The 23,721-nt window shown below is 42.7% G+C and overlaps 1 protein-coding gene across 4 annotated transcripts in view; it reads right to left on the bottom strand.

The window, feature by feature from the left end:
* Positions 1–22,606, bottom strand: part of ano8b (anoctamin 8b) — a 45,144-nt gene extending 22,538 nt beyond the window's left edge. For 3 of the 4 annotated variants that reach the window (XM_080770829.1, XM_080770830.1, XM_080770831.1), the window contains exon 1: positions 22,283–22,606. In XM_080770829.1, the coding sequence (XP_080626955.1) occupies positions 22,283–22,451 (169 nt within the window). In that variant the 5' untranslated portion in view covers positions 22,452–22,606. Of the gene's footprint in view, positions 1–22,204 lie in introns of all 4 variants that reach the window. The other variant, XM_080770832.1, reaches the window with a different exon arrangement.
* Between the last annotated feature and the right edge of the window lie 1,115 nt (positions 22,607–23,721).

The following is a 23,721-nucleotide window of genomic DNA, read 5'->3' as shown; positions in this document are numbered from 1 at the left end:
TTTTGGATTCCGTTTATTTGTTCATGTGAGTTAAAAGAGCCATTTATTTTGTAAACTTGTTGATTCTTATAATTTATTCATATGCTTTTGAATAAATGATTGTATTAGGCCTTGGTTTCCGTTTTCTCCTATCTATATTACATTACCTTTTACCCCTAGACATATGGTTTTGTAACATATTTGGGAGCCCGTCCGTTTCAAAAAACAAATTAAGGATTCAGTTGTTCAGTTGGTTATGTTTTTTGTTTTGCTAGTATTGCTTTTGGTGGTAGACGGATTGGGGAGTATTAATGGTGAGTATGTTGCTCGCACCAGTTTGAGTAGCAGATTTTGTTGCGGTGGTATGGCCTCTGATGACCAGGGTGCTAGTACGGATGTCCTGTCGCTTGAGGAGCTACAACAGTGCTCATATTGGGAATTGTACAGTATTGCCAAACAATTTAACGTTCCTTTACCGCACGGTACCAAAAAGAAAGAGGCGATTTTCGCAGCTGTCTCACGGCAGTTGTTTTCACGGGGAGTCATTACGATGCTGTCAGATGAGAGTGAGGGGGGAGACGTATCACTCATTGTCGCAGAACCGAGTTCTAGTGGGGCCAATCAGTCTGACACTACGGGTGTGTTAGAGCAGGGCGAGGATCCCGCGGGGGACCCGTCTGCTCAGGCCCCACATGATTACCCACGGGGCACTGGGGGGAGTCCTCAGGACATAGGGGGGGTTCTGCGCCTCCGGGAGCTTGAGCTGGAAATAGCACTAACAACGCTGAAGAGCGAGGAGTGCAAACTACAGCATCAGAGACATGAGCTCGACATGGCACGCCTGCGAGGCCAGACCTACCCCGACGAGGCGTCCGCAGGGGCGCCCGCCTCCCAGCAGCGACACGGGTCACCCCCAGGTTCCAGAGGAGTGGCAGCGTTCGACATAAGCAAACAAATCGCATTGGTACCTGCGTTCAAGGAGGGTGAGTTGGATAACTACTTTTGTGCTTTTGAACGAATTGCTGGTGCTGTTAAGTGGCCCAGGGAATTCTGGAGTTTGCTACTCCAATGTAAGTTGACAGGTAGAGCACAGGATATCTGTAGCGCACTCACGGTGGATGAGAGCCTATGTTATGATGTCGTAAAGGCGGCTATCCTTAGCGGTTTCGAAATGGTGCCTGAACATTATAGGCAAAAATATAGGGCCGCTCAAAAATCCTCTACTCAAACGTTTGTGGAATTTGGCCGTGAAAAAGCCACATTGTTTAGGAAATGGTGCAACGCGAGCAACGTACACACTTTTGAGCAGCTTACTGAGCTGATAGTGATGGAAGATTTCAAATCATGTATCCCAGATCGTATTGTTGTCTATCTTGAGGAACAAAAGATTAACTCAATTGCTAAAGCCTCTGTGAGGGCCGATGAATATGATCTGACGCACCGGTCGGGTGTTTCTCCGGTGCGTAGCGGGGAGGGTCTGTTCAACATGCAGAAAAAACAGCACAAATTGTCACAACCGAAAAGTCCACCGAGGGGCGCAAGTGCAGCGCCTGACAATCGTGCTTGCTTTTACTGTCATGAAATGGGCCATTTGGTTTCTCGCTGCCCTAAAGTACAACATAAGCAGCAGAAAGAGAATGGAAATGGAAATGTGTATTCAAAAAAACCAAAGGGTGTGGGGTTTGTGCATACTATTCCTCGGTCTGCTTCCGAGACAGCTATGGCTGTCCGGGCGGAGGTAGAGGAGTGTTTTGATCCCTTTATTTTGCATGGCTCAGTCTCTCTGTCTGATAAGGAAAATGAGCGCGTTCCTATCACCATTTTGCGTGATACAGGCGCCTCACAGTCCCTTATTTTACAGAGTGTACTGCCATTTGCGGAGAATACCTTTTGTGGTTCCGATGCATTGGTTTTGGGCGTGGAAATGATATCCTCTCGCGCTCCATTGCATATGATCCACCTACGCTCTCCACTTGTTTCTGGTCTTGTGCAGATCGGGTTACGTGAAAGTTTACCCATTGAAGGTGTGGGGATGATTCTTGGCAACGACATAGCTGGGGAAAAAGTGTTTGCGTCGCTAGAAGTGGTTGAAAAGCCTGTGGCTAACGTAGCTATGCCTGCGCTGGGAGCCCCACCCACTGTGTTTCCGGGTTGTGCTGTGACTCGCGCACAATCGAAAAAGTTTGATGACGAGGCTACGTTGTGTGACACTTTCTTGTGTGCCGAGCGACCAGTGGGTGATGCCCCACAGACACCGCGTAAGCGGGCTAGGAAAAGCTTGCTGGCTACTAAAAGTGATTTTGGGTTTGATATCGATAGGGAAACATTTGCGCATGCGCAGAAGCACGATCGCTCTCTCTCTGTGTGCTGGGAGGCAGTTACCAAAGTGGGTGATGCTGCTGGGCCGAGTGCATATAGTGTAGAGGATGGCCTCCTTGTGCGTAAATGGTTTCCAGCGGCTATCGGTGACTTGAAATGGAATGTGGTGCGTCAGGTTGTGGTACCTCAGGGTTTCCGTTCCCAGATTCTCAGTCTGGCTCACGACAACATTTCTGGCCACCTGGGCATTCGTAAAACTTATGACCGCATCCTACGCTATTTTTTCTGGCCGGGTTTGAATGCGTCTGTTACTGACTTCTGCCGCACTTGTCATGTGTGTCAGATGACGGGGAAGCCAAACCAGACTATTCCGCCCGCGCCGTTGAAACCGATCCCTGCTGTGGGTGAACCATTTGAGCACATCATGATTGACTGTGTCGGTCCATTACCGACCACAAAATCTGGTCACAAATACCTTCTTACTGTAATGTGTAGTGCAACGCGCTACCCAGAAGCGTTCCCATTACGCACACTAAAAGTGAGACCAGTTATTAAAGCGCTTTCTAGCTTTTTCTCTACTTTTGGTTTTTGCCGGTATCTTCAAAGTGACCAGGGCTCAAATTTCATGTCAAAATTATTTGCTCAAGTTGCTTCCACCCTTGGCATAGAACACAGACACTCTAGCGCTTATCATCCTGAGTCCCAGGGCGCGCTTGAGCGGTTTCACCAGACGTTGAAAGCGATGATGAAGAAATACTGTCACGAAACTGGTAAAGCCTGGGACGAGGGCTTGCCTTATCTTATGCTGGCAGTAAGAGAGAGCGTACAGGAGTCGCTGGGGTTTAGCCCAGCGGAGCTGGTGTTTGGCCATACGGTGCGCGGGCCGTTGCGTGCGTTTCGAGAGGGCTTATTAGCCAACGCAAACTCGCCGGTGACTAATGTATTGGATTTTGTTGCGGGGTTTCGCGAGCGATTGCACAAGGCCAGACAGATGGCTAGCAGCTTTCTGAGTAAAGCTCAAGGTAAAATGAAGGCATGGTTTGACAGGAAGGCTGTGCATAGAGTGTTTGCTGTGGGTCAGAGGGTGTTGGTGCTGCTCCCACTGCAAAGCTCAGCCTTCCAGGCCAAATTCAGTGGTCCTTATGTGATTGACAAAAAAATAAGTGAAACGGATTATGTGATTTTGACGCCCGATCGTCGCAAAAAGACAAGGGTTTGTCATGTGAATATGCTCAAGCCGTATCTGGCTCGCACCGAGTCAGATACTCCTGTTATTCCCGCAGTTGTCGCCTCACTTTCTGCAGCAGCGCCGTCACTTTATTCCCCTGAGAGTGATGGGCTGCGTGTAAAAGGTTCGTCTGGGTCACGTCTACAGAACTCTGAAATATTGAATGATTTACCGGGGTATTTAAAACATTTGGGTCCCCAGGCGCAAGCAGACATTATTGATTTGATGGAAAATAATGTGAATCTGTTTTCAGATAACCCATCATGCACATCAGCCCTTTCTCATGATGTAATTGTACAGAAGGATTGCCCTCCTATTAAGCAACATGCCTATCGGGTTAATCCAACCAAGCGTGCTTTACTACGAAAAGAGGTTGACTACTTGTTAGAGAACGGGCTGGCTGTTCATAGCAGCAGTGCGTGGTCTAGCCCCTGCTTGCTGGTGCCTAAGGCTGACGGGAGCCAGCGGTTTTGTACAGATTTTCGTAAGGTTAACAATATAACGCAGGCTGACAGTTATCCGCTCCCGAGGATGTTGGATTGCGTGGATCGGGTGGGGTCTGCTAAATTTGTAACTAAATTGGATTTGCTAAAGGGTTATTGGCAAGTGGCTTTGACACCCCGTGCATCAGAGATCAGTGCATTCGTGACACCAGACGGTTTATACCAATATACAGTGATGCCATTTGGCTTAAGAAATGCACCAGCGACATTTCAAAGATTAATGAATAATGTACTAAGAGGCGTGGACAATACAGAGACTTATTTGGACGATGTTGTGGCATATAATGATACTTGGCTTGAGCATATACACACTTTGAGACAGATTTTTCAGCGGTTAGGAGAGGCTAACCTGACATTAAATTTGTCAAAATGTGAATTTGGTTGTGCGACCGTAACGTATCTTGGGAAGCAGGTTGGTCAGGGCCAGGTACGTGCTATTAATGCAAAAATCCAGGCTATTCTAGAATATCCTGTGCCGAGGACTAGGCGTGAGCTCCGCCGGTTTTTGGGCATGGCAGGTTACTACCGGGGGTTTTGCAAAAATTTTGCTGCCGTCACTGCGCCGCTGACTACGCTGACTAGCGTCAAAAGAGTATTTATCTGGTCGCCTGCCTGTCAGTTAGCGTTCGAATCCTGCAAGGCTCTCCTCTGCAGCACTCCAGTCCTGGCTGCGCCCGACTTCACCAAACCGTTCAAGCTGGAGGTGGATGCCAGCGCCTGTGGCGCCGGTGCTGTCCTGCTCCAGGAGGATCTTCAGGATATCGATCATCCCATCTGTTACTATTCAAAGAAATTTAATTCAGCGCAGGGTAACTATAGTACCGTTGAGAAGGAAGCTCTCGCCCTGTTACTTGCATTACAATTTTTCGAGGTATATGTTGGCTCAAGCCCGTTGCCTATTGTTGTCTATACTGACCATAATCCCCTTGTGTTCCTAAGGCAAATGCAAAATTCAAATCAAAGACTGATGAGATGGTCCTTGATGCTACAGGACTTTGAAGTGGAAATTCGCCACAAGAAGGGGACGGACAATGTCCTTGCGGATGCCCTTTCCCGGGTTTAAGGTGCTCTCTTCTTTGAGAAGAAGTTATTTGGGGATATAACTTCTTTTCGGGAAGGGGGGTGTCACGACTATGGTCGTGTGTGGTTATGATTAATTATGAGTGTTATGATTTATGAGTGTTATTTTGGATTATAAATATATATATGTTTATTGCTAATAGTATATATATATTTATATGGTGGTATATTGTTATAGTATATATATATGTATGTGGATTATCTTAGGCCTAGATGTCTTCTAATATATATATATATATCTATATCTGTGCAGCAGTTGTTATGAACCTGTATTAGACTAACTCTCCTCCCATGCAGAGTATATTAATGGGTTTTCAGACAGACTGATTGTCATCAGCTGTGTGTCTGGGGTAACCCTGTTGGCCATGACCATGGAGGTCTGATCAACCTCCCTGATTGGCTGACGGTCACGTGAGCGAGCTAGCGGCCGCGGCTCTCTCACTACATAGCCCATTCATGCCCAGCCCAGCGCTGGGGAAACACTTCCAAGGTCTTTCCCCCATCCGCCGTACTGCTACATGTCGCCAACTGTTTTGTTTGTTCCTTTATTTGTGAAGTTGAACCTTTTGTTAGACCAGTTATCTCCCTTCGGAAAGGAATAACTTTAGTTTTGTTTTGGATTCCGTTTATTTGTTCATGTGAGTTAAAAGAGCCATTTATTTTGTAAACTTGTTGATTCTTATAATTTATTCATATGCTTTTGAATAAATGATTGTATTAGGCCTTGGTTTCCGTTTTCTCCTATCTATATTACATTACCTTTTACCCCTAGACATATGGTTTTGTAACACCATCCCTATGTATGTATGTCTGTTTAGGGTACCAACAGGTGCAAAAGTGGCACTGTTGAGCTAGAAACAGAGAGAGAGAGAGAGAGAGAGAGAGAGAGAGAGAGAGTGTAGGGAGGGAAGGAGTGAGGCAGGTAGAGAGAGAATACCACACTGTTGTGAGAGAGAGAGTGTTGTCTGATAATTCCCCCACACGGTAACTCTGTCATTTCTCGACCGTTTTGAACGCAGGGCGGCTCGCCGGAACGGGTCCGGCATCCTGTGGGTCTGGAAGTTCCAGGGACCCCCACACGGAGTTGCACCACTTAGTTCACACAGGTGTGATTTTGTTTTATCGCATCGAACAAGGGAAAGGTACCCAACAAGGCCAAAAGACGGTCATCGGCATTCCCACAACTGCACTGAAACAACAATACCACGGACACACTTATTACGGATTATCTCACTCTCTTATTCACGGAGGAAAAAAACAACAACACGGAAGTTGGAACAACACGGTCAGTAACACTATATTCACAGAGAAACAACAACAACATGGCGTTAGCCGCGAGCACGCCACAGACGCACAAGATTCTAGTACAAATACAATGTCCCATAACATGTCCCCAGAGGATAGAGATTCACACTAACAGCACAGTGATAGTCTTAACGGTACATAACAGACGTTACAAATATTTGGCTTGAACACTGCCAATAGACTTCCCCTCCTTTTAAAATCAATGCTAACATCGACCTTTTCAGGAAATTCACTTGACTTTTCTTTGTATGAGATTAGAGATTTTCTGTCATGACAAAACAACTCATGTAGGTGCTACAACTATTCCCCTTAAACTGGTTCGACTAGGAGCAAGCACTTAGTTTTTAGATGATCCATCACGTATCCTCTGTGCAGTACTTACAAAGAGCTTGCGCCAACCCTGTCTGGTTCCATGCCGCTCGCCCTTTCTGAAGGACGTTTTCAAACATCACAACAGACCGAATAGTAAAAGGAAATAAGGATGTTTGACTCTTTAATCTTGACATGTACTCCCAAATGCTGAAGTGTGTCCAGTTGCCTCGCTGCGTCTGGGATGAGAAACAGCAGGCAGTGGCAAGGTCTCTTAGCATGATCATGACAGGCATTCTAATGAGTCGTGTATTCATTGCTAAGGACATGAACAACATACAAACACTGTCTGTCTGTCTGTCTGACTGACTGTCTCTCTCACACACATAGGCTCCCGAGCAGAGAATCCTGAGACTGCCACAATTATAATTTGCTTCAACAATAAAGACACAATTTGGATTAAAGTCATTTTATACAGCTTCAGCAGCAGACAACAACTATCGGTAACAGGATAGGTGGGCACCAAGGAAGATCACAGTCAAGGCAACACAATTAATTACATGCATTAAAGCAATTATGTTTCTGCATAATAGGCCTACAGTACATAGCATCAAAGCCATAGATTTCTTTAAAGTGACTCTCTCTGGCTTAGTGGCTTATAGATATTTTGTTCAAGCTGTTAATAAATAGGCTACACTTGGTTGGTAAAGTCCAGATAATATGACAATGATTTTAGTGGAATTTATATTTTGCAGTATTTATATTAAATTTCTTATTAGTGTACTGTCCATACAGTATGTCCTCTGAAACAATTAGCCGGGGAGCCACTCACCCAAAATTTGAGGGGACCTATGATGTCATGACATACCTTTTATTTGTGTTTTTTCTATTAGGTTATGGCCATTTTTGTATACCACACCATAGACAACCAAAATTTCCAAATTAACATCATGCTTTAACTCTTTTTTCCCAAGTCTATATACGGACGTTGACGCTAGGTGGCGTCATTTCCCAGGTCCGTATATATATGTTATATATATTATATAATACATTATATAGACTCCGTCTATATACTGTTTGATACCTACGCTTTTAACATTGGTCCCGTTCCTAAGCAACGCCCTACTGTTCCAACTGCAAATATATTCACAGTGCAAAGCAGTTGAACGGAGGATTTTCAAACCTCCATAAGTCCGACTCCAGAATCACTGTCCTTGGTGAATTTTCTGCCATTCACATTTCAGATTGAATTTGTGCCTTTGTACTGCCGCCATGTAAAAGCTTCTGACGAAAGGTAAAGAGTGTGTGCTTGTTCCAATGATACTAGAGTGTGTGTAACGAGTGTGTGGGGAGGCGGGGGGCGGGTGTATGGGGTTCAAAATTAAATACATATTAATTTGAGGGTCCTTGACATGAAAATGTTTGAGAACCATTGATATACAGGTCCGGACTAAGCTATACAGAATGAGGATCACTGATAGGGTTTTCCCATTGTATGTAGAGCAGTATTTAGAAGATGGATATTTAAAGGTTAATTTAGCTTTAAAACACATATTTCACATCTACTTGGGATTTTGTATGTAACCCAGACCAGAGAGTTATAAAGTTGCTTGATTCAATATTGAGATATTTGACATCCTGCCACCCTAATTAAAAGGGTGTGCTGTAAATGTTCCCTTGCAGAATGTTTTCACTGAATGTTTATGCATTATTTGAAATGGACTATTTCATGTCATCTTGAAAGTCTTTTGAGTAGGACTAGTTAATTTGTAAGCTGATTATCGACAATTACAGTGAACACATTCTTGGAAAACCTTTACTGTATATATTTTGTTGAACATCAGGCCCCAGCTGTTCATCAGTCTTCCTTGCGTATCCACAAACAACCCCTTTTTTATTGGGTTTTGATATATTGTTTTTGCTGAGCCCTACCATATATTATAGGCTAACCCAGTCCCATGACATAGAGGGAACAGCTACATGCTGTAATGTACTGTAGACCAGCGACTGGTAAAACACTGTAAACTGTACTAGTTTGTAATTCCATAACATCAGAGCTTCCCGTCAATCTATCTATAGAGCGTGAGCTTTACATTATATGTCACTGTAAATCATGTCATGTGAAGAAACTGAACAATGTGCTGAAACAGCGGGCATTTTCAGAGGACAAGGCATATACTGTATACCTAGCAAATAAACCAAAAGCTATATATAGCCTAACTAATTAACTGTAATGTACCATTTTAGGACCCGACTCATTTTTACATAACATAACAAATCACAAATAATAAAATTTTGCAGTTACCCTAGATGTATTTGTCTTTACTAGAGGATCTAATCAGGTTCAAACATGATTTCCTCAATTAGAGCATCTCTCTGTCTGTACTGTAATGTTTGTCACCTTCCTGGAAAGATGACCCCATGACACCCTGTTGTTCCCATCTTTTAGGTGCACACATATGGTACATAACAGAGACAAGCGGGGAGGGACACAATCAAACACAGGCACAAACGGGCACAAACAAGCAAACACAAACACACACATTCAGAATCAGAATCAATCATCAATCATCTTTATTGTCACATCACAGTTTTACAAGTAAAAAGGTGGGTGAAATTCGTTTTTGTGCATATTTCCCATCGTGTTATTTTTTCCATTTTAAGCCTATCATTTAGTCTATATCATATTTATTTAGATTACTAATATGCACTACAACTGTATGATGGAGGTGAAATGTGCACCCTAAACATGCAGGAAGGACGTGTGCTTGTGTGATGCATACTAAGTGAAACTACTGTGGATCCGAGTAAAATCTGCAGGATGCACGGCCTTCCCTGCATGTGCCTTGACACAAACATTTCCAGTCAGTTCCTCGTTTTCCTTCTCGTTCTCTGTCTCCACCTCCTCCCCACTCTCTCCCAAACACTGTCTGACGTGTTTTATTGCAATGGCCATCCCCTAGTCCCAAATTACACTATAAGAATCACACATACTGTACTATGTACTAAGTGTGTAAGCATTATGCATTTTTGTAGAGATGCACATGCACACACACACACACACACACACACACACACACACACACACACACACACACACACTTTATCGTCTCTTTCTTTTCCTCAGGCAGCTGTGCACACAGATCTGTTTTAGCTGATATGAAAAGTCCCAGCAGTTACCCCCCATTTCAATCTCTCTCTCCCCTTGTTGCACTCTGTTTTATTACTGCACACGCACGCACGCATGCACACATGCACACATGCACACATGCACACACACGTCATTGTGTCACTGTGGTGTTCATGTGGGCATGGCCTATGCCAGCCCTCAAACTGACCAAGGCGAGGGAGGGCGGGGTTGTAAAAGGTCATGCATTCTTGAATCGCAGCGTGCGCTCGGAAACGGCCAAAATGAGCTTGCTCTATCTCAAATAGATCACGTTCATACGTCTGTGAAATGTTGGTGTAGCAAGTAGTATGATCCACCACTGACCGACAGAAAAAACAATATGTAGGCTAATAAAAGAATAAGGTGTAGGGTGTAGGCTATTATGAGTAAAGACTTAGCATCATTTATTAAGTAATAAAGTGCCAAGAGCCAAATAAACACACTCAATGAGCTTGGACACAAATATTTGCTGACAGTATAAGATCACTGACAGACAGAATGATAGACAGCTGAACAGACACGCACGCACACTGGGACTGCTACTGTCAAATGAGATTTAAGTTCTGACATTAGACACTATTTACAAATGTGAACTGCAAAACAATAAAGAACGTCAGAGTTTAAGTGCAAAATATTAAACAAAAGAAGAAAGTATTGAGACATTAGGTTATTATTTTATAATAATGTCTTGATTTGGTACTATAGACTATGAACTTATGAAGTACTTATTTATTCAAAATTTCCTGCCAGAGTATGGCAGGATATACGATTTTACGTATAGGGTAGGGTCTGTATTTTCTGTATCTTTTAATGCTGACCATGGGAGCTGAGCTCCAAAATGTCCTATACACAAAAATAAAGGCAAATAAAGTCTATTCTTCTATTCTATTCTTATATTCAAAGAAATAAATAACTGAAAGATCACTGAAAACAGACTCATACCTGTACGTTTTAAGGGGATTTTAGAGGGGGCATTCATGCCTAGTGTTTCTGAGTAACAGTACAAGCAGTGCCAACTGCCAAGCATTTCAAGAAGAATTGACATTTGAGTGTTGCAATATTAGGTTTTAAAGTAAACACACTCAATGAGCCACCGCCTAGACACAAATATTTGCTAGACACTGACAGTATAAGATCACTGACAGACAGAACGATAGACAGCTGAACAGATCGACAAATGCACGCATGTCATTTTAAACCGATAGGTTAAATAGGTTATTTCTGAACGTAAGGCAGCTTGATTTACAAGTAAGTAAACCCCCTGGACATGACACTAGTATGTCGTAGGGGCTTGCTTATAGTTCGCAATGCAAAAGTGTACGGAGGCCTAGATGGATGGATGGATAGATAGAAACACTGTGGCTGTTTCACACTGGCTGCACCAATAGCTCTGAATTTTCACACAGGCATTGACTATTATATTATGGAGGTCTTAACGAGGCCCTTTTTTCAATTTAACAAATGTAACTCTGTCAATTAGATTTATTAGTGAATTAACCCATTCAGGCCTGACGTCGAAATCATGACAATTTTCTGAAAGATTTGAGGCACATTTTCACGATTTTTCAAAAATAGCAGACCTACAAGCTCGTATGAGCTTGTAGATCTGCTATTTTTCAATAGCTAAATTATAACATACATTATGTATGTAACCACCAAAAGGGGTTCCCGCTCAAAATGGGTTAAAATTTGCCATCGACTTGCGAAAACTCACATTCAAGTACTTTTCTCTCAGAAACCGTTGGTTCATAATAATTCTTAAAATTAATGTAATAAATAATCAGTCCCGCTTTACATTTTGCCTTATAACTCTTCAACCGTAGCTCATAAAATCAACATTTCTCTTTCCCTGGATTCCTTGGGCCATGACTCCCCATATAGGATAGATTTTCGCTCTTCCACCTACAGATTTTGTCCTCACAAAAATCAGTACACATTATCTCTGGACCTATCCGATGAAAACACCACAGGCAGAATTTTAATAGTCCGTAATTCCGTATCGTTCGGCCGTAATTGGCTTCCAAAGTCAGTGGCCACAAAGTTAGTGGCCACACACTAAAACAATGACACAGATCAGGAACGGAATGTCCAATCCGCCCCAAATTTTAATCACATGTCGAGGGTTGATTTTTGAGGGATAAATCCCCTCCTAATTTCTTACACATGATCACAGGGGTGACTTGTCATTGAAATTGTCTAGCTAAATCAGTGGGAGGTCCTATATTTCCGAAGGCATCTATGCCTTCGACCCAACCACACTTTGCAATTTCCCTAGAATTACACCTTTCCTGTAGGCCTACTACTTGCCTGATAGGCAAGTGCCTCTGACACCAGACTGATTACATAATCAATAATAATTATGATCTATTAAATCGCATTACACTCACTGTACATCATTTGGTGTTCATATATTCAAACAGGTAAGGGCTTGTTGTCTAAATTAGTACTTCCATTACTATTTCAAACCCCAGCATCCTGGGGGAAAACTTTCGCAGAAAATAGCAGATCGACAATCTCACAATGCATCGCTTTGCGAAGCGTTGTAAGCTTGTCGACTGGCTATTTCAATGGATATTTAACCCATTCTGACCGGGCACCCATTTTGGTGTTGGCATCATGTTATGCTTTAGCTATTGAAAAATAGCAGATCTACAAGCTCATATCGCGCCACCGAGTGGCGCGATACGAGCTTGTAGGTCTGCTATTTTTGAAAAATTCGAAGAACGACTGACATTTTTAGAATCTGATCTCAGGTCAGAATGGGTTATAATCAGACCAGTGTGTGTCCAGTGGAAACCTCGTATAAATCTGATCTCAGGTCAGAATGGGTTAATGTAAGCGAAAACAGAAAAACACTAGCATAGAGCCCTGACGGATTTCGCTCAGCAACGACTGGGGTTTAAGTGGCTAATCAAACTGCCTTTCTTTTTTTCCTCAACCATTATTACATGCAGATATGATCTATATGCATATAACTTCCAATACAGAGGTAATGGAACGCTTCAAAAGAACCTAAATGAGTTTCTCCTTTTGGTACAGCAGGGAGCTCATTCTGACATTAATAGCTTCTGAGATGAGAGGCTGTCCTAAGTGACGTAATGCAGATTGAGACTAGATTGTCTATCTGCGTCAGGGTGGTTTGACGCACAAGCTCTCCCACTCTGATGAATGGGATGAAGATGTCAGTGCTGGTGGATATCTCAAGTCCATTTCCCTCATTAACGCACACGGAGAGGATAATGGGGACACGTCCTTTGCTACGACTTAACAATGATCACACGTGACACCAGTGCTGAGAGCCAAGGGAAGGACCATGTGAGACAGTGCAGGAAGGGAGAGACACAAATACTTGCATTTGGAATATTTTGGTGACAAGTTTGTGTGTGTGTGTGTGTGTGTGTGTGTGTGTCACTGCCTTTCAGAGCTGTGGATAAGATGCCAGCTACAGTGAAAGGACAGACAATGCAGTCTATTATTCGGCCAGGTTACAAAGATGAAAGAACTGCAGTGTTGAACTGCTTACATGACAACCTTCAGCAAAAGCTCACAGTGTTACAAGTTCGCAACACAAGCATTGTAACAGATTTGGTGTAGAGTAGATGGTGTAGAGTAGATGCCGATGCCGTCCAAGTAGAAAGCCAACTCAGGTAGTGTTTACTAACTCTAGAGTTAAGTATTTAAATTAAAACCTTCCATCTCACTGATCTTGTTTAGATATAGGCTGGTTAACTAAATGGCTGAATTGCATATTATGGGGAGGGGGATTATGAATAAGTGAGTGGTCATGAATACAATCTAATGAATGCCTGCTTTTGTGTGCCAAACAGACCTGCTTGTCGGGCAGCAGGCACTGTCAAACTGAACTGCTGAATCTCTGGGCGCACGAAGGGTTTTGCTAATGAGCACACAGAACAAAGGCATGGATTACTCTTATCATCAATGCCAACACAACCACGCGTGGTCATCTGGGGGCTTTAAGGAAGGGGTCAAGATTACTGAGGTATAGTCAGAGTTAAGCAGTTGAAAACTGAGATTTAAGTTTTGACGTTAGACACCATTTACACATGTGTACAAAACAAACAAGTTAAATTGCAAAATATTAAACAAAAGAAGAAAGCATTGAGAGATTAGGTTTTCTATTTTATAATGTCCTGATTTGGTACACAAAGAATATCACTCTTCACTCACTGTGCGGTGCCTCCGCTCCATTACGCAGCTATGTGTGTCCCTATGTCTGTATGTATTTGGTTAAAATGGGTATGTATGAATGTCTGTATGTATGTACCGGTATGTATGTATTTGGTTAAAATGGGTATGTAATATGTATGAATGTATGTATGTATGTATTTGGTTAAAATGGGTATGTATGTATGTCTACGCGTCCTAGCACGGATGAGCACGGAAAGCTGCAACACGATAACTCTGTAATTTCTCTGACCGTTTCGGACATGGGAAAGCTAGCCAGAACCGGGCCAGCCCCCTGGGCGCGTCCATGGGGGTCTGGATGTTGCCCCCAGGGACCCCCACACACTACAGGTGCATCGCTCACTTCACACAGGTGTGATTTTATTCTGACGTGGTCAGATGGGAGGGCCACATGCATTTTCAGAGCGTGTTATTTTAATAATTAATGAAAGGATGGTGTTCTGAACTTCTGATCTGGATCAGTATACTTAAAGTTCCTATTTATCACAATGCAAACTAATTTTTCAAGATTTTAAAGAAAACTTATTTTTTTCCCTAAATCATTTGGGGGCCCACAATAGCAGCGGCCCACAGGTTGAGAACCACTGCGCTAAGCTATTCCTGGACAGGAAACACAGGAGGCACTAAGCCAGATCAATAGCCAGGGGGCTCACTCTGATGTATATTACTACACATTGGCATCCACTTCCTGTCTGCTCAATGACAAGCAGAGGAAGACATCCAGCATCAGTGATCATGTGGCTTTGATTTCTCTTGTCTTTGAAAAGGCCTTGATGGAAGAATAGAATAGAATAGAATAGAATGGAAGAATAGCACATATACTGTAAGTGTACTGTAGCAGAGTAGACCTGATCTCCGTTGGTCAGTGGGAAATCCCCAATTTGTGTGAGTAAGAGATGTTGGATTTACATGAATGCAGCATGTCAATAACATCAAATAACAGACTTCAACAGAGAAGATATATAGTACACAAATGGAGGAGAAATTAAAAACACTGGACAACAAACACAAATATTATAAATGGTAAAATGCTAATTATAACAAAGAAATGCATCGCATGGATGTGAATTAATGAATTGTGAATTAATCCAAGCTTAAAGGGCCACTTCACCCCTTTTGCAACCAGAGCATATTATAATGATGTTTAGGACACAAGGAACACTTTCTTGGGGTGTGTAATATGTTTTTATATATATTTTAGTTGTGAAGCCATGTTCATGGGGTCATGAACATGGTCTAACTTCCTTTCTGGACTACAAGTCACACCTCCATGCAGCCTCCTCCCTCTCCACAAGGAGGGGAAGTGCACTAAAGCATTATGGGCATTGTAGGAATTCAGCAATCCAGTCAAACCCTAGTCAAACACACAGACTTCATTCTTTTTCTGGCCCTAGGGTGCAAATTAAAATTTGTGTTACTGTCTACTACAAATACTAATAACATTGAGTGACTGCAGTTTCTTCCAGCGGTGAAATGTCCCTTTAAGGTTTTCATTTCACATTAACATAATTTTAACCAAACTAACTAACCCTGACCAACTGAATTTTATTCAAGAGAATTATCAGCATCATCATCATACTATAATTCAGCGAATGTCTGAATGTCTGTCTGTCTGAATGTCACTGACAGCGCGTTATCTCATCATTGACTGCACGAATCACTCCCACTTTTCACACAGGCATTGACCATATGAATATGGAGGTCTTAACAGATTTTCGATTTGACACATTAATGATTAATAATGAATTTATTAGTGAATAAAAACAGCCGTTTACCCCCGTTTATCCGTCTGTGGTCTATCTCCGACCGAGCCACACTATTAGCACACATCTCTCCATGCCAAAAAAAACCTGCACGCTCCCAGAAACCGGCTAGGCTACTTTTTACAGACGCAACTGTCATATTTACTGTACAAATATTGTTTTTACATCACCACACGATGGGCAATGCGCCCGGGCGCAGTACCCCCCACGGCCACAAGAGGGGGGCATATTCTCCATATTACGGTTGCTTTTCAAAAGGGATGTGCACTGACTTAACGTAAACAGGCCTTGACTTTCCTGCCTCAGTCAACAAGAATCAGAAGAGAGACAATCACTAGAAAGACAATCACTGGAAATAGTTCACATGTAAATAGTTGTACGAGAGCAAAGGTGACGTGTCTGACAGCCAATTTGTTCAACCGTCCTGTGCAACGCTCTGGGACTCTCAGAGCTCTGAATGAACGGAGAATGTCAGAGAAACAAGAAACACTGTGCAATGTTCATGTTTGCCTGTCTAATTTGTACTTTGCTGTACCCCTGTATCGTTCACAGAAAATAAGAGATTTTCAAGTGAATACAAAAAGATCTGTTATTTTAGGTCGTATGGTAAATTATATAGGACTAAAGACAATGATGTAAGCATGTCCACTGTCCACTATAAGAAATATTGCTGTTTCTGACCATGCCAGTGTTGGGGACATGACTTTATTTTTTATTTGTACTAGTGTCTAATCTCCAATTCCCCACAATATCGATTGATGTATTTGGTCAAGGATATAGTGATATTAGATTTTTCCATATCACCCAGCCCAGAGGCAGTACTGTACAGTAGGCCTACATTGAAATAAAACATGTGGAAAAAGAAAGTGACAACACTTTGCCTGTAATTACTAGAGTGGTGGGCTTTCATCATCTGTCAACATTGACTATACCTGTATGTATAAATGCAGTAGCTGGAACAGAATGTTCTCCTAGGACCCCTACTCTTTCTGTCTCCTTCAGTGTCTTAAACAGACTGCTGCAAAAAAAGAAAACAGTCTTGATTGATTGAGAACAGAAGAGAAGGGGGAAAATGTCTCAAGGGGGAAAGTGATAGTGTGGGACCAAACTTTCCCTTGTCTTCTCTTCACAACAAGCAAGACAACTGACTGAAAGAGAGAGGGTAGAATGAACCAAATCAAGGAGAGAGTCTGAGAGGACTGGTCCTCACAGGAGCTCATCATCAGTCATCAGTAACAACAGGCTACAGTAACAGTATGTAAATGTGTATCAGCTGGAACAGAAAGTACTGTATTATTTCATGCAGAGATGTAGGTTACACTCTCATGGTCCTTATACTTACTGAAGAAAAATAATGTAAGAAGAAGCTAGAAGCTAAGTTAAAGCTAAAAATCACACCCGTGTGAAGTAAGTTTTACAACTCCGTGTGGGGGTCCCCGGAACCTCCAGACCCCCAGGAATGCGGTTGAGAAATGACTGAGTTACCATGTGGGTGTCCCTGTACTGTACTGTACTGTACTGTACTGTACTGTACTGTACTGTACAGTACTGTACTGTACTGTACTGTACTGTACTGTACTGTACTGTACTGTACTGTACTGTACTGTACTGTACTGTACTGATACACCTGAAATCATCATATATACAGTTAATATGTATGTGTGTGTTAGGCTGCACTACAGTGACACCAAATGCAAGTGGGCCTCTCTTTTAGTTGGAACAAAATGTGCTGCTTTCCTATGACACTTGACTGAGGTAAACACAGTGTAATCAGCCAGATATTGCATATGGGTAATGGAGAGTTGTTGTTCTCCTTAACAACGATTAAAAAAAACAATACTAAATGGGATAGCACTAGAGGAAATGAGTTAAAACAAAAGAGAGTGAAGAAGTCTGATGGGAAACATCATGGATGGAGTTGTAGCAGCAGTGGTGGACAATGTTTGCACATATTTCACTCATACTGGGCTGGCAGCTAGAAACGTTCTGGCTACTGATGCTTAAGTACACATAGTCACTACAATTACAATACCTATGCACAGTAATGAGCAGGGGAAATGTCTGTCTAGTGGTTTACATTATGAGTTGTAATAAAAGTATAATCTTTAAAACTATTGACATTAATTGAATGAAAACCACCACAAATGAAGAATTACAAATACTCAAGGTTCAAGGTGCATGGTCTAAAACAAAACGAAGAACCATAAGTCCATAATAATTATCCATAATTTATAAACTATGGATAAAGGGGTCAGGAGTCAGGACAGATGGGACTTTTGGGGGAGGGGTCAAAATAAATTATGGAACTCTTCTAATAATAAATCAACACGCAGTTGCTTTGCTTTGCAGTTGCGTTGCTTACTTCATTATTGTACCTGGTGCTAAATTGTTACAATGTGATGCTGACATAATACAGGCTAAGTTTCTTGTTTAGATGGTTTACCCACAGTGTGTGAAGTGAATTGACCTAGATATGGAGCACTCGTAGTGCTGAATGTTCTGTAGATGGAAGATAGACAGAGCCCCAGCTGTGTTGTTTTCTCACAAGTGTGTGAATTGGATATGAAATGTCTGTAATAAAACAGCAACACCCTGCCACTGTTAAATGCATATATACAGATGAAACAATGGTACTTAAACACACTGACATGTTTGTTTTGACGTGTTGATTTTAGCCTATACATTCAGAACTTGTTATTCTTCGCCAGAAAGTAAAGAGGGAATAATGAAGGACTACATACTGACTGAGACGAGAAGCATTCCTCACCATGGTCATTGCACTTCTCTTAGCTTTGCTTAGCAACTACAAAATTAAATCCCAACCTAGTGAGGATAAAGGACAGGGTGACTGAATGCATATCGTTTCCCCAAGCAATGCAATATCAGTTGCCGGCAGGAAAAGGCTTGGTATTGACCCTAGCTATAACCACAGAGAAAGACATTCTAAATACATTGACAGGGTTTCTTCTACATGCAGTAGTTTGCTTCCATCCCATATCGAGCACAAGGCAGCAGAGCAGACCTGTATCAGTACTAGCAGCGGTTTCCCTCTGCTCAGGGTGCAGTAATCTCTGGGGTATGGCATTACCATTCCCTGCTTACAATGTGTGATAATCTTCATGGTTTATAAAGTCTATTAAATTCCAGAGGGCATGAATGAGGATTCATAATTCCATTGGCTAGAAAAGAGACGGTCAATATGATTAAAGTCTCTAAAAGAAAAACCCTTGGGAATCTGGGACAAGCACATTGGAAGTCGGGACCGGGGGAGTGATGCATGGCTTTCAATTCCCCAACTGTATCATCAAGGACATTTGCAAATGATCTCTTTGTAATGGCTCTAGGGTAATTATACATGGGAGGTCCAACCATGTATGTTCAACTATAAAGATGCCATTTCAGGCATGGGCAGTGTGCCCATATCCTAGCCCTAGCCATGTACATTTAGTTGTTAGGTTGATGGGTTGATATTTTTTTGTCATCTCTCTTATAAAATTCTGTCTCACATACTGTACTGTATCGTGTTTGACCCTTCCAGGTAACATTAACACGAAAGGGAACGCCCAACAATGGGGAAGGAATTAAGAGTATTGGAAATATGTTACAATCTGACAACTATCTTATTACCGGCAGCAAGGTCACCCTGCGCATAGACAATTTTCCTGTATTGCTAATGCAGGTCTGGAACGGGATATGAATGGGAGGAAAGGAAGTATATCTCCATCTAACATGCAATGAGAGAGAGAGAGAGAGAGAGAGAGAGAGAGAGAGAGAGAGAGAGAGAGAGAGAGAGAGAGAATAATGTATAGCTGAGGGGTGATTTCACCCAACACCGAGAGGCACAGACAGATAGCCATTAGGTTCAAAGTCATTAGACACCACACACACTTATGTCAATATATCATTGCTGCAGCATATTCATCACCCCTTCATCTATAAGGTAAGTTCATTGGCTCTGTGTGCAACTGCTGCTGGGGAGAAGAGCCCTTCAGTTTGAAAACTTAGCCAGTCACCACTCAAACCTTACCTACCTTGCTGCATGGCTTTACACTGTGCTGTATTTATTTTAAACCAACCTGCTGTCTGACTAAATCTGTCTGAAGTAATGCAGACAGAGGAATTCTACTCACTCAGAAAGGAGAGAGGGGCACTCAGTCCTGACAGGTCCCTGCTTAATACATTTCACTCATGCATTTTGCACAATGTAAAGTGCCTTTTTTAATACCATGAATCATAGAAACCTGGTCTAACATGTTTATAAATAAGTCCAGAGTGGCTAAAGAAAGAGCTAGCTTTAGACAGTTTCATATTTGCTCCATCTTGTGGAACTCAAAAGAGTTCTGTTTAACTACAGTATCTAATGTATCAGATAATTTAAAAACACCAACCACACTGCAGGGCTGTGCCAGATATCATCTTACTTTTACACTCTCAGGGTTAAACACTGAGGATTTTGGGTGACCCGGTAGCCAAGTAGTACCACATGGGCTCTAATACCTGACAGTGAGTCACCGGTTCGACTCCCGGCCGGCCAGATACAATTTGCTTCATGTCACTCCCCTACTCTGTCCCTGTGTTTCCTGTCTCTCTCCACTGTCACTGAAAGATATTTTCTATGGATAAGCACATACAGCATTTGCAATGCACAGCTAGGCTACATCAGCAGCAGCAGGTCCAATGTAATTACATAGCAAAAACTTCAGAGTTCATTTAACTGACAGATCCAAGTACATTCTCAGGATTTTAGATTAGTGTGCCAATCTTCCACATGCTCCAGGAATGTAACTGGACACTGACTTCTGAAGGGCTTATGTCACAGCAGCCTTTTACTGACACTCCATAATGATTGATCACTGCATGTGACTAAAAGAAGAAGTTACTAACAGTACACTACAGTGACGCTGTTGTTGATGCTCAACTCAACTCATGTTAGTGGAACACAGCATAATCACACACACACACACACACACACACACACACACACACACACACACACACACACACACACACACACACACTGCCTGGTTTCAGAACTACAACACAGTATTGTATCAGCACTAATTTCAGAGAGTTGCAGACCTTTACATTGCTCGTTCCAATTATGGCTGCTTAATTAATCTTTGAAATGAAGAAGAACTAATGTCGAAGATGGCTGAGAGGATCAAAGTCATACTGTGAAGGGATTAGGAAAATATGGTGGGAGGCTGCAGATGATCAAACATCCAAGCCAATCCTTCCAGACTGGAACTAAAATCTCAGCAAGAAAATGCACCCTGCCTTGCTGTCTGACTGACACTAACACATGTGAGGACAGTTATATGATATAATCCCAGTGAATTTCTCATGACCAACCCATACTGTATCCTGATCCATGGAAAGAAATTAAGAACGATGAAGATGCAGAAAATGCAGAACAGGCTCAGATGGTACAATTCACTTTTTGTCAACGTGCAGTTTAATGTTTTTGCAATGTGTAGACAATGTATACAGGCTTTTGTCTTAGTGACTGCATGATCCTGTGCAGGACACAGTTGATTTATGTTTATTTTTCATTATTGATCTGTAAAACATGTGCTTTCTCATTCCCTCACTTCTGCAATAGGGCTTCATCAAACTTTGGCTACATGCTTAAGCCCATTGTGCTATAACTGTTATTACATAATATAGACTAACAATATATGATGCTTGCTTTGCTCCAGCAGCATTCTTAGATTACTTTCACCTGCTCTGGATTCTGGAATCGAGCCCTCATCCCCCGGCAACCCACTGCTCAGCCTCATATACTGTAGTACTGCATCACTCTGCAGCACAACTCGTGGGGATCAGAGGCTGGCTTTGCGGCCCCACACATGGGAAAACAATCCTATATGGCAGGCAGTTGCATGAGGCGCTGCTCAGACATACTCCCTCAACTAATAACGTGGGATATTCCAAAAATAACATGCAATTAAAATTTTACAAAGAGGTCGCTATGATTTCACTAGACTAGAGCCAATTCAAATCAGCTATATGCATGAAGCAGCGTGTCCGTTCTTTTAAGGGGGGAGCGCATCAAAAGCTTGAATGGCCTTAAATCCTCCGTCACTGAAAAGAACAATACATGCACCTGCCATCCAGTGACATATGGCTATTCAAATTTGAGTTTAATGTTTTTAACAGTGGAGGTAGCCTGGCCAAGGTCTGCCAATTAGTTTAAGTCAAGGCTACCCAGTTAGGCTAGACAACGGACGGTAAATGAAATCCCTGGATGACATCATTAAATATAGCCTAGTGTGTCAAAAAAGCTGTTCGGGAGACAAAAGGACGGTGCGGGGAGCGGGTGTGAGGCGTGCATCACATTCACCTGCAGCCCTGTGTACGTTGCTGAGTCGCTCTCAGCAGTCTCCGGCGTTTATATCGGCCATCGGAAAGGCAGACTCACCTAATACACCGTTGCCGCCGGAGGACGTTTGTTGCCCCGGAGCAGCAGCGCCCATCTCGGGCTTCTCTCCCTCGCCCTGCGGACGGTGTCTGTGCCGAGAGGAGCTCTCGGCGCCGTCGGCGATACTTGCGGCACTGGCCGCCGCGGCTGCCACCCCCGTGTCGGGCATGCTGCTCTCTTTCAGCGGGGAGCGACGACGACGGATGATATTCTCCGGTAAATTCTGGAGCGGTATCGCATCTCAGGAAGGCAAAGCATTGGATCGGGCACTGTCCGGCGCGGGTCTGATTCAAGGGTTAAATGAGTGTGAAAGTGAAGTGAAGGTTGTTGTGGCGGCTCTCATCCTGGTTTGAAGCAGGATGCGCGACGCGAGCAGATTGATAGCACCCCGTTGGATCTCACTATAGAGGAGGGACAAAGACGGTGGGGGGGGGGGGGGGGACTGGCCGAACTGCATACATCATACACGGACGTAGGGTAGGCTCCTCTACTGAGGCGAACGAACGCACGCACACACACGCACGCGCACACACGCGCGCGCACAGTGCACAGACACACTTTCGCGCACTAATCCACAATTCCACACATGTGGCTAAAACCAGAAAGGGAGAGGTGAAGGGGAGAGAGACGTTCATCTTCTTCCTACTTGACCTCTGGCAGCTGTCAGAGTTCATTGTTTGCCATATAGTCCATAACCACAATTTGAATATTCTATAGGCAACAGCATAAACCCCAGCTCTGGTAGCACCTACTGTACACTGACTAGATGAAAAGGAGACTGCATGGTTGCATCTAGGCATATTGTAGTTATAAATACATGTTATAGCATATGCCTATACAATAAACATTCACATACCTCAATGTTCAACAGCAGAAGTATATAAAACTCTTGTCTGGAAGGTGCAGTATTGTAGGTTGCTTATAGCTCCTCAGTGACTCTGTGAGAATGAAAATGCACTGTCCTCTCCTGGAAGATTAAATAGATTATGATTTATTTATCAATGCAAAAATATCTTCATAGATTAATCTTTTAGTGAGTCTCTCGAGGTCTGGGGTCTATTAGGCTATCTGTCTTCTCTCTTGTCCTTTGGACACGCTATACAGTACAAAAAGCCTGATTTATGATTTATTATATTTATATTCCATATATTCCAGCTACAAAAAATAACATGTTTTACTGAAAAAAGTGTTGACACAGCTCAAAGAGCCACGTTTCTTATTCTTTGATACATACACTGCACATTGTGTTAAATCGTGAATTGTCAGTAACTTTGTGCGGGAAGTCCACCGTTTTGCATAATAGTCTTGACTTTTATTCAAGTGAGAACAAATTATTATGTTGTAAAAAGACCAATGTTCAATCAATGGGCAAACAATTTGTACATTGAACCTTTACCGATGTAGCCAACATATGCTCTTACTTTTAAGAACAAACACAT

Source organism: Protomyctophum bolini, assembly GCF_963924005.1.
Source record: "Protomyctophum bolini genome assembly, chromosome: 8".
Lineage (NCBI taxonomy): Eukaryota > Metazoa > Chordata > Actinopteri > Myctophiformes > Myctophidae > Protomyctophum > Protomyctophum bolini.
Note: the sequence above shows the minus strand (reverse complement) of the source record. Positions and strands in the feature narration are given on the sequence as shown.